General features: G+C 33.1%; 2 protein-coding genes across 2 annotated transcripts in view; one reads left to right on the top strand and one right to left on the bottom strand.

Moving 5' to 3' along the window:
* Nucleotides 1-6,098, top strand: part of LOC138326684 (glutamate receptor 2-like) — a 98,276-nt gene extending 92,178 nt beyond the window's left edge. The window contains exons 14-18 of the mRNA XM_069272685.1: nt 49-296; nt 2,986-3,097; nt 3,700-3,831; nt 5,153-5,278; nt 5,913-6,098. Coding sequence (XP_069128786.1) covers nt 49-296; nt 2,986-3,097; nt 3,700-3,831; nt 5,153-5,278; nt 5,913-6,029 — 735 coding nt within the window. The 3' untranslated portion in view covers nt 6,030-6,098. The remainder of the gene's footprint in view (nt 1-48; nt 297-2,985; nt 3,098-3,699; nt 3,832-5,152; nt 5,279-5,912) is intronic.
* A 2,463-nt stretch (nt 6,099-8,561) lies between these two features.
* LOC138327261 (CD109 antigen-like) overlaps nt 8,562-15,648 on the bottom strand; it is a 44,133-nt gene continuing 37,046 nt past the window's right edge. Inside the window, exons 24-36 of the mRNA XM_069273239.1 lie at nt 15,467-15,602; nt 14,659-14,835; nt 14,157-14,238; nt 13,639-13,795; nt 13,057-13,146; nt 12,653-12,836; nt 12,207-12,430; nt 11,656-11,811; nt 10,536-10,604; nt 10,228-10,337; nt 9,797-9,950; nt 9,178-9,280; nt 8,562-8,703 (exon numbers count right to left, since the gene is read on the bottom strand). Coding sequence (XP_069129340.1) covers nt 8,618-8,703; nt 9,178-9,280; nt 9,797-9,950; nt 10,228-10,337; nt 10,536-10,604; nt 11,656-11,811; nt 12,207-12,430; nt 12,653-12,836; nt 13,057-13,146; nt 13,639-13,795; nt 14,157-14,238; nt 14,659-14,835; nt 15,467-15,602 — 1,728 coding nt within the window. The 3' untranslated portion in view covers nt 8,562-8,617. The remainder of the gene's footprint in view (nt 8,704-9,177; nt 9,281-9,796; nt 9,951-10,227; nt 10,338-10,535; nt 10,605-11,655; nt 11,812-12,206; nt 12,431-12,652; nt 12,837-13,056; nt 13,147-13,638; nt 13,796-14,156; nt 14,239-14,658; nt 14,836-15,466; nt 15,603-15,648) is intronic.

Raw genomic sequence — 15,648 nt, 5'->3', positions numbered from 1 at the left:
TCAGTTAGTTAATATATTATACTAATGCAAAAACATCTTTCCTTGTAGAAATCAAACGTGCATACGTACAAAATAATGTGGAATTTTATGAAGAATCATTACCCCTCTGTGTTCGTGAAAACATCCGCTGAAGGAGTTAAACGCGTACGAAGATCCAAGGGGAAGTATGCCTTTCTACTGGAGTCAGTATACAACGAATACTTCATGAACCAGGAACCGTGTGATACCATGCAGGTGGCGCAAAATCTTAATTCAAAGGGTTACGGAATAGCAACACCAAAAGGTTCGAAATTAAGGTATGTTATTGACCAGCAAGCTACTAAAGTTGTGTTTTACTGCTTTGTGTGCGAATAATGGTAGGTTTTAAGTCCCAAAAGTAAAATAAACATATTCTAGGAGCTACGTTATAAAAGGCATTTTAAACAGAAAAGTTCAGCTTTGTAACATCTTCATGGATTTAAATAATATTAAAAAGAAACTCTTCTCTCTAAATTTGATCAAATGGAAATATACTATGTTATATACCTACGATCAATTTTAATGTATAAAAAGTTGAAGAAAGCATTTATGTTTAGTTTCTTGGATGAACATATGCCTTTTGATTGTTACATCACTAGTTTGTGCGCGAAAATGACGTCATATTTTGTGTAGAAATGTGACGTTATATTCACAAAAATACGACGCATTAATCGCAAGCGCAAATAACTCTGTACAATACAATGGCGGAATAACCTTTGGTGGAACTGGTAGTGATGGTCTTCTCTGTAAATGAAAACGAGAAAACAAATATTCTAAATAGAATATTCCTTTTTTCTTGATGAATATAAGTTATATTCTATCCAATTAGGAGGGAACTCTTCGTTCGTTTTTCAATACGCGAGCTATTTATAAACATTATTTTTTCTGTGTTTTTTTCGTTCAAAAAGACGTGTTAAATTAAACAACAATTTCTTCAGTATATTCATAACATTTCCTCCATATAAAGATATATGGGTACAGAAGTAAAAATTATTTTATAATTGGTCATACTTATGGGTGTCTTCAGTTACTTATATATTAAAATTAATGTTCACAGTCTAATTAAACGTTACCTGATTTCAGCTCAGTAGGTTAGTATATATTTTATTAAATGTTTAATGATGCTTTATTCTAATTGGAGCCATAAAAAACATGAGATTTGATTGACACGGTGACATTTTCAACCAGAATTGAATTTTACCCTTAATTTCATTTTTAACATGCGACCAAAATCCATATGTCACATTCATGGAGACAAGTTTATCTTTCGCGCTTCTGACTTTACATTTAGTTGGATCTTAAAAAATCTCGGTAGGCCGTTTCAATCTGAAAAGACAACTATAAAATAAAACCATAATTTTGTTTGCTACGGCACATCGCTTCCAATGCACATCATTTATTGTCGCCAGAAGGTCGCGGTAATGCATTGTCTGTGAAGCATTGTTACGATTGTGCGTGTATATTACGGCACCTGCCATATAAGTGTATATATTTGAACTGATATACAATGACAGACAAATACGACAGACAATGCACGTCAGCCATTCCCCTCCCCCTTCTCATTACCGAAGCCTTGTTTTGTCGGACCAAACACATCCACGAGGAATAGATATAGAACAATGTTACATTCTACATGGTTTATTCTCCGTCGGAGATTTCAAGGAATGGATGAAAGTGAATCATTCAAATTGGCGGTAATGGTAACGCAAAGACGAATTGTTTAGACCTTGGACTAAAGGAATGCAACTGTGTATAACAGACCATTACCGATCATTAGTGAGACAGATGGCTGCCGTTCCTTCCTTCCTATTTACTTCCGTGAAAGAACCGTCTATAGAACTAAATATACACAGGTAGTGATTATCTGTAGAGGTGGCAATAGCTGTCAGGGAAGATTTCAATAGTAAACCTTTACGGTTAGGATCAATAGCGATCCAATACATCCAAATTGTACCTCGTTTAAGGCATAGCGCTAGTCACAATGGTTGACGACTAGCGGAAAGAATATGATCGATGCTGGAACTTGGCACCTCGAGACGATGCGTCCCCTGAGGGGCCTGTAGATGAATCCAGGCCATATTCGTTAAACCTAGCTGTAATTCACGATCCATCAATTCTCCTGAAAACGTTCCCATTAGAAAGACGAATTACGTCCCGAGGGAGGGTTTCTGCAACATATTTTGTAGAAAGGTGGCAGCGGTGTTCAATTTGCCAACCTTTTCGACCTTATGCGATCTAAATGGCTGAACCATTTAGCATTAATGCGTTACAGTCCGGGACCCTAACGATATCTTAAACCGAAACGTATCAAATTGATTGCTTCCAATGTAATTCAATTCTCGTATGATTCCTTACATAGGTTTAAACATCATCAGAAATAAATCATCTACCAAATGTCATTAGCTATCACACAATATTTTATTAAGAAAATTGTCATCAAATTAATGTCTCTGATATTACAATCAGTACGATTTTTAATGAATATTTATACAGTTGCTTAGAGAAAATTAATCTTACCTGTTCAGAGCAATGTTGTCGGAATTATCAACTACTAATAAAAATGTTTTACTGTTAGCGTGGTAATATTGATACCCTTTATATTTGCGATCTTAAATGTCAACCTTTCCTTGCAGGCATTCCATTCCTCGTGGATTACAATTCATTGTTCCATTAAGGCTGGTTTATAAAAACAAATCTGGAATCTTGTTACAGTTTAAAAGACATAATACAATACTTTTGAGAAAAAAATCGTTCTTTGTTGTTTTTCATTAAACTGTGGTCCCGGATCCTTAGGAAAGTTTTGCATATATTAAGGAAATATTTTCATTCTAGGAACTTTTTCAAACTCTGAAATGCTTTTGATTGCAAAAATATTGACGGAATTGGGCTCAGAATTTTAAAGTGTAACTATGTTTTGTTTTGTTTTTGTATTCAATAATATGTTTGTCCTGTGTGCTTTGTTTTCAGACAAAAATTATCCATTGCTGTTCTGCAACTTATTGAAGACGGAACATTGATAAAGCTGAAGAAGAAATGGTGGGTGGACAAGGGAACGTGCGGAGCGTCAGATTCTCACGGGGTATACTATAATTGAGCTATTCTATTTTATTCACAATACAGGAATGCGTATTTGCACACATTTTTGTATTATTGTTTCTTGTCTATGGACAAATTTTTACATATTTGTGATATAACTAGAAGGAATTTGCTATACATTTTAAACCATTTTGTTGTTATGATGACTTCATTATTTTCTATATTTTTTTTATTTATGTTATTTTTTTTATTCATGTATTGTTTTAATTTTTTTTGAGAAACGGGAATCTTCATCTGAACCCCCTGATAAAATGGTATAGCACCACTCTCAAAACCTATACTACCGAGGGGAAATACAATATATAATAATACATGTAATCAACTGGGCGCAGCTATACGGGAACTCATTTCTAAGATATGTATTATCTGTTGCTAGTTTTGCTGTTGTTTAAATGAAAGATTATTCTCTTATCAAAAGCCTAATATGTTTAAACGTTTTATGAAATCTCCGTGTTTTTTATTAACTACGGATTTATATATTTTTCATTGATTTGTACGAAACTGAAGTTGTAATCATCAAAATCTATGATTAGCATATTCATAACAGTGCATTACCATGGATACTACTATTGTTATCTTCAACAGGGGTCCAAAAAGAAGTCTCTTTCCTTAAGCAATGTGGCTGGTGTGTTCTTTATCCTAATTGGTGGTCTGGTTATGGCTATTGTTCTCGGCGTGGCGAATTTTCTACGATCTAAATCTAAAGGAAGACTCGGCGTAAGTAGTTCTATAGCAGAGTCAATTATAGAAATACCATTCAATTTGACAATGCTTCGTCGGTCAAGTATTGTTAAACGTGATATATGTTGGATAAACGCCTAGAGATAGTCATGTTCTATACGCTAATGCATTATTGTGCAAAACAAGCGGATATGAGTGTATTTCCCAATGCTCCATACCAACATTTTTCTCGAATATGCTTAAATCGTTTCGTTTTTGCATGTAATTGGAATTATCAAAAATAAAAAACCACAAAAAATATAACATAGACAATGGTTTTTTTTATATTTTAACCACAGAATCACACCACAGTAAACGAATATTTATATGAAAAAATGCACTTTATCAATAATCGATATTTGTTTTAGAAAAACGACAGTATGATTTTTCAATAATTTTTGCAATTGGATATGACACTTGATATCAAATAAAAAAGATTTCATTTTTCGGTAAGAATTAACTAAATATATTGATGTTGAGATTGATTTATTTGAAAAACAAACTTAATATTTTCAAAAAATATACCTTATTATTTTCTTCATTGGTTTTATGAAAGGACACTGCAGATTTTGACTCAGGACACGGTTTTCTTCAAAGACATGCATGGTTTATGGGTTTGATCCTCCATCGTTACAAATTTCCTTTGGGGATAAAACTTATATTTAGAGCGATGGTTTTAGGCGAATATCTGTGTAGTTACCTTTAACACTATCCTTGTGGCAGTGAGTGAACTGGTGTAGTCAATTATTGTACATGTAGGATTCAGTGCGCACATTTTCTGTTATATCGTCAATATCCAAGTAACCTTCATCTTAATCTTTGTGTTATTGTAATTGTTTATAATTATGTATATCAATCAACCGTCGATGGATCATTTGAAAATATATTTTTGAAGTTGTAGTTCATCATTGAATAGGATGGGAATAAGGTGGCGATATGGATGTAGGTTGATGTTGTTAAATGACCTATTTACTATCCAGTTAATTTGTAAGAAGTGCTGAACTACGAAGGTGGTGAAGAGAAGTCGTAGGTACTCGTAAAATACCACCGTCATACGGTTAATAAGTGGTCACTTAAAAAATTGATTTTAGGACTCATTAAGTGCGCATTCCTGAGGTGGAAGGCTAGTGGTTAAATGTCGAAATACATTAACAAACCAAATGTACATGTGGTCATAACTGTTATTTTCAGAACATATAACTCATCATTATAATATATTGGAGAAAGGGGACGTTATATACTTACATTCATTTACACAATATTGTTTGTATATTTTTTAAGTTTGCCTATAATCCAATTGTCATTTTGTCTTATACAGGGAGTACCCATTATAAACAACGACGCCGCTCGGTCACTCCTTTCGGACTATCGGGATGCTCCATTAAACAACGAAAACGGACAGACAACCTCATCTGATGTTCATCAGTCGGTCCCGGTGAAAGGTGTACGTATACCAATATACTAGAACACGTCTGATCATTTTAGATGCATACAATTTGATAATCTTCGAGATAACTTTTTTCAATTATAATTTATGTGTATGTGTCTTTCAGTATCAAGATTGATGTGTTTTGAGATAAAATGTATGTGAGAAAGTATTGAGGCCAATAATATATTTAAGATGGGTTTGATTAAAATATATTCTTATTTAACCCCGATTCAATATCTAACATTCATTAAAATAAAATGAAAGAAAATAATTGCAAAACAAAACAGAAAAAAGAAGAAGAAAATGAGTGAATTGGTTAAATATCACACCAGGACTAATTTGAAAATGTATACAATAATTGTGACGTTTCCTGTCGTTACTAATTCATTTATAGCATATAGCAAACTTTGTACGCAACTATTGACATGCAGTTATTCCGTCTTAGCATATTACAGAGTTATCTCCCTTGCGGGTATATATCCATTGTGAAGTCATCCTTTTGTGAGCAAAACTCACATCCTTTTCTCCGAAAAGTATGACGCTCGCAAACATGTGACGTCACAATCAACACCTACCCACAAGAGCAGATATCTCATGATATGCAAATACATAATATGTCATTAAATATGCATTTCTATTCTCGTTCCAGATTCTTATGAACACTTGCAAACTAAATTCAGGCGAGAATAGTAACAATTCCAACCACACGATACGATCGGAAATATACGGAAACATATATAACAGGAAGACGTTGCATGATCGTTAACCCTTTGTATGAATGGCATTTTTTGTGAAATAAAAAACGAATAAATTTTATATTGAATATATTTTTAAATTGAGCGTTAGAAAGTTTTTTCTTCAAATTCGATAACGTTTGTTTTATATATATTTGTCCCCCAGAAGGATGGAGATTTAACAAAAGAGTAAGCGTTATGATGCTCCATATTTGATCTTATTTAAACTTCTCCATTATCTATGTGAGAATACCCCAGTACATACATACACCACTAATCTATTCACCCACCATGAATAGTTGTCAAAATCGTTTCATTGCCAATATACATCTTTGATTAAAATCACATTGAGTATACCATATTTGAAGTTTCTATAATGAAGACAAGCATAAATTATCGCTCTTTTGTTAATTTTGCAGTAATTTGTTTTCTACTTATATTAGCACATAATCACAACGACTTAGTATTACGTTGATACACAGAAATACCAAATATCAAAACTAAATGTGGCTATTTGAACAGGTGTTTCCATTTTTTGTATGAGATTAATAATAGACAGAAAAAAGGAGAAACGCACGGAAAACAACATCTGATGAAATAACAATGTAGGACTATTTCAAAATGACCTTCAATCTGTGCTTTAAAACTAGGTCTATGTCACCTGCATTTAGAAATGATAATATCATATCATTATGCAATCCTCATATAATATAATAATGAATTACTTTTCTTGCTAAGACACAAAGGATATTTCAGCAATTCTTTAGAGTAGTATACACTCCATCCAGGAAATGCAAACATAAGAGGTTTGTCATTCTTCGTGAATATGATGTTTGCTGAGTGCACATCTGTCAAAATCCTCTTCACTTTGAGTATCATGTCACTTTCTGCTTTTTCAGGCGCATTTTTTTTTTCTTTTTTTTTTTTTTTTTGGTATTCTTTATTTCTCTCGAAAAGAATGAAATTTTAGTAATTTTGAAAAGATTTGACTGCGACACGTTGACGGTATCGATAAAAAGTGCTGAATGCATTGTCAACGTCCCAATATGTTTAACGTCTGTGAACTGTATTCTCAATACCTCAAAAGACTAGACTCATATTTGTTGCTGTCAAATGTTGAATTTTACTTCATTTCCTGGATGGAGTGTATACTACTCTGAAAAAAGAGCTGAGATTTCCTTTGGAACAGACACCATTTTACTCGACTGATCGATAAATTTGATTTCATGAATGATGTAGCTTTCACACATTTTATATCTTAACATTTTTACAAAGAAATATATGAGTAAAGTAAAACGTTGTGCTTCGATAAGTAAAACGTCAGTCATTAAGTTTATGCTTCGCCTTGCCGCACCATTATATATCTACTCGCTCTAAATGATGTGCGTGACATCAGTTCAATTGATAATTTCCTTGAAAATCCAATCCTCAATGCATTTCATTATCACTGATTCACATGTAAGATTAAGATTTTATCCGAAGGGTCCGATTTCCGTTCTGGATTTTATTGTGTAATTTATAGCATCACGTGCAAATTTTGTCACGTGCGTGCAGATTTGTCATGCAATCGCATTCAGCAATAACTACAACAACAAAAAAGAATGCGAAGCGTGATGACTCGTGCGAGGCTTCATAAAGACAGCGTGTTGGAATTTTGTAGCCGTGGATTCCATTCGGCGTTTTAAGTCGGAGATTTCATACTAATGTTTTTCCTCAATTTTAATGCTTAAGATTTTATAACATGATTTTGACACATCAAAATGAATTGGATTTCCCTTGGATCTTATAAAATATTTCTTTTTTTTTTGTCAAATCTCTCTTGCCAATGATTGAGTGATACAAAGTACTCTGTACATGTTCTTACCTAGATCTTAACTCAAAAGAATATTACTTGTTATTTGTTACGGTAACACATCTCATGATATATCTAGACATATTTTAAAGCAATGAAATACATCATATGCTTACATCACAACTCGTACAGTATAATTGTATTTTTTGGCCGGGATTTTGTTTCTGACTTACAACTTTCATTTCGCGATTAGGATTAGGAAAATACCAACAAAGATAATCTTTAAATTACTCAAGAGAAACTCGCGAAATGTCATCATCACAAACTTAAACAACTATACAGGATACGCTGAGTCATCCTCGATACTGCAAGTTTCCGATCACATACTATCACAATATCTAAAACCCTGGACAATTTCATAGTAAAACTTGAGGCAGCTCTGAGGAACAATTCTGAACTAATCACAGACCTGCAAAATACTCTTCGAAGATTATACAGAGAGCGACTCCTTATTTTAAAGCCACGATGTACCGTTATACGGCTCTTTTGTTGTACATCAAAGGACTAAATTACATATTCTGTTATTTTGCCTCCAGTTATACTATGAGATAGTCCAAGGCTGTAGAGATCGTAAGTGATCATAATCCTTTGAATATCGAGGATGACGCTGAGTAGTTTCAAGAAAAACTTAACAGACTGTTCAGACTGAAGAGAGTATTGTGAGTTACATATGGTCAATATGATTTAATCAAAAATCATTAAATCAAATCGATGGATTTTGATAATAACTTTACTGTTTGCTTCAATTTGAAAGTTTTCCAATAGAAATTAAAAACAATCAAGATCCAAACAGACATCTTCTGGTGAAGCGCCACTTAGCGTCTCTGATTTGTAGAACACTGTTTCGGAGTTAGCTGAAGTAAACAAAAACAAATATTGTGATTATTCAAACAGAATTGAATCAATAGCTTTAACATTAATTGCATATTAAATTATCAAACGATTAAAGCCACTCGTTCATGATAATGTTATTTAAAAACGTATCAGAACAGACACATACTTCAATTCGACATAAGTTGATCATTCATGATATTTAACGCCGTTCGGTATGTCAAAGATATATTGCGTGACATTATGTTCATATAGTTATATATTTCTTTATATGAAAAGAAACACTTAGATTCTTTAACAATATCTAATATAAAAAAAGTGAGCCATATACTATATTGGAAAATGCATTGAAGTGAAGTACATGGAATTGAAGGTTACCAGAACGTAACCTCTAATGAAATGTTGTAAGATCTTCAATGGAACGAAGTGATAATATGGATATCTATTGTACGGAGGTAGGACAATCGTGGCTAAAGAAATCGGGGATTCACGCCTACCTGTCTCATAGTAGTCAGAGACAGTAACAGCTGCTTCCTTAGCATTGGCCACTAAACTGGTCCTAAATACCTGGATAGTAACACACATGGCGTCGGCGGTCACCTGAAACAGTGCAGTAAAACAAATTAATAACAGTCCCAACCACGAACGTGGACGTATGTCTAGAAGAACAGGGAAATGCATTTGATCCCTGTCGAGTATCCTGACCAGGAATCGAACCGGTCTATATGGTGTAGAAACCGGAGGTTTTACCGACTGTGTCAAGAAAGCATTCTTCGTCAGCTGAGTTACAGAGACCGTATTTAAAACTATGCACAAGCCATTCCAACCCGTTCTATTTACAGATACATTTTACAATATTATTGTAGCAATGTAACACTTTATTAAGAATGGGTTAAATCGAAAACCTTGTAAAGTATGAGCAACTATCAAAGTTTAATCCGGATTTATTCACAAAACTAAAAAAAATAATTATATCATAATTCTAAGTTTAATCCAAAACCAAATATAATGGTAAGCAATAGACAGGTTACTTCAAAATAATTACTTCATTTAGGGAAGCAAACGATTTGTTCATCAATTTATTAAGAAGTTTTGGTATTTCTTACATGCACTTACATAATCAAAATACATCTCTATATCTTCCTCATTGCGTTCTGCGTTCTTGAAGGTAGAGGCAGCGCTGGTATCGATAAGCGAGATATCCCCTTCAGTTCCCGTAGGAAAACCAACGTCGAGGAGAACCATTGTACTTCGCCCCTCCCGAAGCCATCTGAAGAGATTTAGAGATTACATCAGTGTTTAAAATCTACTATACGAAATGTCATTTGCGTAGAAACGAAAGACAGTATCCACAAAAATTCAATGTTATAACGCAAGTGTCAAAACAATATTTTACGAGAAGCAATGAAGATACTTCTAATTTGAAATTAATATTTCGAACCAGAAAATAAAAATGAAGGTTTTACAAAATGTAACAAAGTTGTGAAAAAAGAGTGACATGCAGATATGAAAGACTTAGTATCGATAGTTAAAAATATCATATTCACCGGAAGCAAATATCCAGTTTAAATCCTTCCATTGTGTCATTCCTCAGTGTAGCATTCATTGCGAAAGCTGGCACACGAAGCTCTTCCTCGACGTTGAAGAATACGGACACCTGTTGATATCCAATTCGATGACAGTTAACAACTGCATATTTATGGAATTAAAACATTATAAAGAACATTATGTGTTGTAATTTTGGTTCAAATTCCCTCTCGCATGTAGATCAGATTTTCAAGATATTGTTTTAACTTAAAATATTATTGATTTCAAACTTTTATTTACATGTATGGATAAACAACTGAAAATATACCTCCAACAAACAAATGCCAGTCCCAGTCGCTGTGACTGTCAACTCCTGGACGTTTTGTACATATGGGATCTATAATTAAAAATAAGACTCGAAGAAAAAACAAACAATGTAATCTTTGCATTTTATAAATGTATCTGTTTTTGTGAGTTGGTATACAAAATAACGTCTTTTTCGCTGCGAAATATAACATTTCAATCACAAATATATTAACAAAAGCTCGCTGGTACTGTTCAGGAAGTGGTGACATGTTAAGAGTATATGAATACAAAATTATACAAACGGAACAGATTAATGACAACAGGATATGACCAACTTGTACAGTAAGTAAAGAAGTAATGTACTGTTAGTGCTGGGTACCAAACACGTCTTACGTACTACTAGAAACATATTAAATGAATATAATATATAGAGGGTCTTACATGAGTGGCTATGTGATAGGAAATTTATCAAAGAAGTTCAATAATATGACATGCCTTTAGGCGAGTGACATATCAAATTATTTAAGGAGTTTGATAAATTTCATATCACATAGTCACGAGTATAACATTCTATTTATCACATAACTTTTATTTATAGAATTATATGCAAAACTTTAGATTTTGTCACTATATAAAACAGTAGAGATTCGCGTAGGATGTAACGTTTCCGTCTACTGAGACAATCATGCGACGTCATACATAGATAATGACGTTTAAACTACTTGTGATATCATAATAGTGTTAATACACATGTATCCTAAGATATTTATTACATGGCCGGAACGTTATGTGATAAAAAGTGATTCTCAATGCCTGTAACACCTTGACACCATGATTCGATAAATTACTTTCATTGATACTAGCTGTCGACACTTCAGCAAAAAATAAAAACTTCTACATATAGTTTTTCGAAGGGGTGATTGTTATGCAATGCAATTACGTGTAGTGTCAATTGATATTGATATAAGTGAGTTGAAAGCATCTGACGATAGTTTTACTTAATATTCATTGTAAGGATATGTAAAAGTGTGTAACTACTGAAAGATATATATATATATATATGTGTGTGTGTATAACAAAGTGTATCATTGCTGCTTGTGTTTACATGGTTTTTCCATATATAAGCTTTGATGTCTTCTTACCTCACCTATCTGCAGCACAAGAGCATTTTCGTTGTTGATTGTGAAAGTTTGACTGAAGGTTCCAGGAGTAGAGACTACATTAACACTGATACTGAAGTTATCCTCGTACACAAGTTCCGCCAGACTCGCTAGCGCCTGAAGAGCGACAACCGTGTCCTGAAAAAAGCAATAATAAACAATTGTGAAGATGTCGAATTGCGTAAAATCAGAATGGCGAGAACTTTGTCATGGAGTAATAACCACAAGGCTTTGTTTTTATTCTTTGTTGGAGCGAAATGAAAACGTAAATCAATCGTTTGATAAGTACGGAATATAATATAGTACGAGACGATAATCAAGGATACGAGTTTGCGTTCCTTCTTCTGGACTAAAGTATAAACATTGGCGTAAGAGAATTCAGCTATTGGTAGACATAAAATAATTATTGCCGCGACATGGATGTGAAAAAGTCGACAATACGGCATAAAGTAAGATATTTCATATGAACTGGTATTCAACGTATTATTCTAAATGGTTTTAAAATATCAGAACAAAGTATCACATTATTTTACCTGCGTTGAAACAAATCCGCCTCTTGAATTCTGCTGTGTCACCAACCATTTTAAAATTTGTAGACCATTTATTGTGTCAGTTTTCTCTACATACGCAAGCATGACGTAGGCGGTGACTTCTATATCTAGAGCTCTCGATCGAGTCACTGGAGGACGCCAACTTGATTTGTAGGGAGAAACAGCTTCCGCTTCGTCATCAGATAAAAGCCAGAATTTCTTTCCATCTGATAAATATTCAATAGAAAAAAACACTATCAGACGTCATACACGTTGTCGTCAGACTTTATATGATAAACACGTACATCGACAACTTTTATTATTGGTTTTCTAGAGAGAAAAAAAGTGATTTTACATCCATTTTGAGTTTGACTTAAATTTAGTAATACAAGTTCGTATGAATAAATCTAAACAAAAAAAAAGTGTGAATTGTATAATGTTACACTTGCCTTCAACCGTGGCTCTGGTCTCTAATTCTGCGAATAATTCGTCAACAATATTCAAATTTCTGTCTAACAGCGTCAGAGTATATACTGCTAATCCCAGTTCATATGTATTTGTAAAACTTTCTATACCTCCACTTGTTATAAATGCAATTGCATTAGTGATTGCTTCATCGAAACCCTCTGAAATCTAAAACAAAGAAACAGTAACGCACTCAATAAAAAAAATAACAGATATACCATCTAATACTATCTCATCAAAAACTTTAAATTACCCATATAAAAGCATTACAAACGTTTGAAAAACTCTCCTTAGGTTATGTACAATCATATTAAGCAGGAAGTTGTTATATAGAGGTGGTTGGTAAGGTGGCTATTACTGTTAGCCTATATCAATAATTCACTATTACCTCTTCACTAACAAAATCCATCCGTTCTGCTTCTGCTAGTGATGTCAGCACAAATAACGTAAGGGACCTGACTGATGATATGGAACCACCCTGTAAGTAAACAATAATTTGTGATTCAGAAACCAGGTATGATATAGAAAACCAATAATGTCTATCCATCCTCACCATGTCTCATATATAAATGTTGTTTAAGGTTTAAGACCCAATTTAAACTAGTGATTTTTTGTATGCCTATTTATCATAGGTTTAGTTGAACATACCACTTTTTAGTAACTAAGTTATGTTTAAATATAACTAAGAAGTGATATATAGGCATACAAAAATACTAGTTTAAAGAGATCTTAAACCGTTAAACCATAAAATTCATACTTCATTTAGGGTATTTTGTATGGGAAAAATACTAGAAACAATATAAAACTAGGTGACATAATTTTAAAGGAGTAGAAATATAGAAAATATCTTGACACCTTAAGTTTTGGTCAACAATAACATTGCTTGAAATTGAACATTACAAAACATTTATGACACCATATCTGTATATTTGATTTATTATTATGTTGAAAGAACGACAAATCCGTTTACCTGCATTTCTTTGTGAAGCACAATGCCAGGTTCATTAAAAGATCCATCTTTACTTTGTTGTTTCAGCAAGAAACTTATGGCATCGCTCATCACTTTCGGGTCAATATAAGTGTCGTTTTTCGCCTGGGCAAAAGCCTTTACAACAAATGCTGTTAACCTGATGAAATTTGCCATAAACAATTTTACTAAAGCATGATTTAATAACACTATATGATCGCCGATCAAATTATTTTCGTGTAAATCGTGATGACACTAACTCTTTGTTGAATTATATAAAGATTTTGTCGATTCAGTTCAATCAATATCAATCATTTACAATGTACTATATTTTTTTTTCTTTATTAAAGTTAAATTATTCAAAACATGAAAATCCATTTTTTTCTTTTTTTTCTTTCTTAAATCTAAGAACTTCTAAACTTCATAATCTTTTTCAGTTATGTATACAAAATTGTTAATGGAAATTGCCAAATATAAGTCTTTGCAAATACCGTCTTCAAATATTTGAAAACAATAATTACCATGTACTTCCGCTCTTATCACGAGTGCCAAACGCACTGAATGATCCATCGCCACGTTTGAATTTCAATTCCCTTTGGTAACCTAAAATAGCACCAAAATTTCATATTAAACGGGACTTATTCATGTACCACGTGATATCACGTAATTTTCGTGCGGTACTAGTACATGTTTCTACAATGATGATGGAATGTAACTCTTTGTAACTCTCCCGCTGAAATGACGTTAGCGCGCGCGGGATATCATCTTTAAGCGTCGTTCCATTACTAATACATGTACATACAATGCTTCCACCAACACTTTATAATGTATTACTTGGTATGTGAATTAATCCATTGCTCCTACCATACATATTTTCGGACTTTTTTCATTATTTTAATTCATCGTTTTGGTTTTTGAAATAATTTGTACCAAATGCAAAGGTTTCTTTTAATGATAAGTTACTTTTAAGATTATAATAAATTCAAAAACAGAGTTCATAATTTGATAAAATTATGTACATACCTGCTTCTAGTAACTCCTCAGTTCTTGCCTTAATCTCCGGTGTGAGTCGATTGGTGGCCGCAAGATATTTTGTAACAAATACATTTGGTACAAAGTTGAGTAGATTTTGTTCGCCACAGCCATAGGATGTCTGTAATAGATCTTCAATACCCGCCAAAGATGGTCCCATAATATCTCCTATCCGATTGAATCATATATACGTTATATTTTTATATCTCAATAATTATTTTTTATTTGTTTTCATACTTAATCTGACTTTCTGATTGGAATATTTGTACATTTCTCTATGAAGCACATCCGAGAATGGCACAATAGAGATGTTGACATCGCGTATTGATTTGGAAAAAATAATCCCTTGAAGAATCAATGGAACTGTACACAATACGTATTTATGTTATCAATTTATCTAAAAAAGGTACAAGCATTGATGTTACTTATTGTTTTTATTAAATCAGATTATGAACAAAATGGTTCCAAACATTGACCTTATTCCTATAAAATTAATAAGTTGTGACATAAATGCTTAAATAATAGGAAGGAAAAGACATAATCCGGACGTTATATACAATCTTTGTAATACAGTATTGCAAAATAGGTTCAAGATTTAGATATCCATAATGAAACAAAATATTATTACAGTAAATCCTAATTAGTAAAACCTATAGGCGGCTACCTTTGCCAATTCAGTAAAAATAGCGTACCTACTGATCAGAATAATATCATCAATATATAGAATTCAAGGTCTGTGTCTGTTTTACGCTGTGAAGACATTGATATGCAATAGAGTTACTTTGTGTAACCCTCTCACCTATAGCTGAGACCTGGATGAATTCGGATCCGGATACATGATCTTCTGGAAATGTGATGTTAAGCGTCTCCGTGATAGTGTCACCTTTCAAGATTTTCAAAGATGGAAGACTGTACGACTGACGAACGCCTTCAGCCTGAGACAGGATACGGAATATAGAGTTACGGTATTGGTATCACACA

The sequence above is a fragment of the Argopecten irradians genome, chromosome 7, assembly GCF_041381155.1.
Source record: "Argopecten irradians isolate NY chromosome 7, Ai_NY, whole genome shotgun sequence".
Lineage (NCBI taxonomy): Eukaryota > Metazoa > Mollusca > Bivalvia > Pectinida > Pectinidae > Argopecten > Argopecten irradians.
Note: the sequence above shows the minus strand (reverse complement) of the source record. Positions and strands in the feature narration are given on the sequence as shown.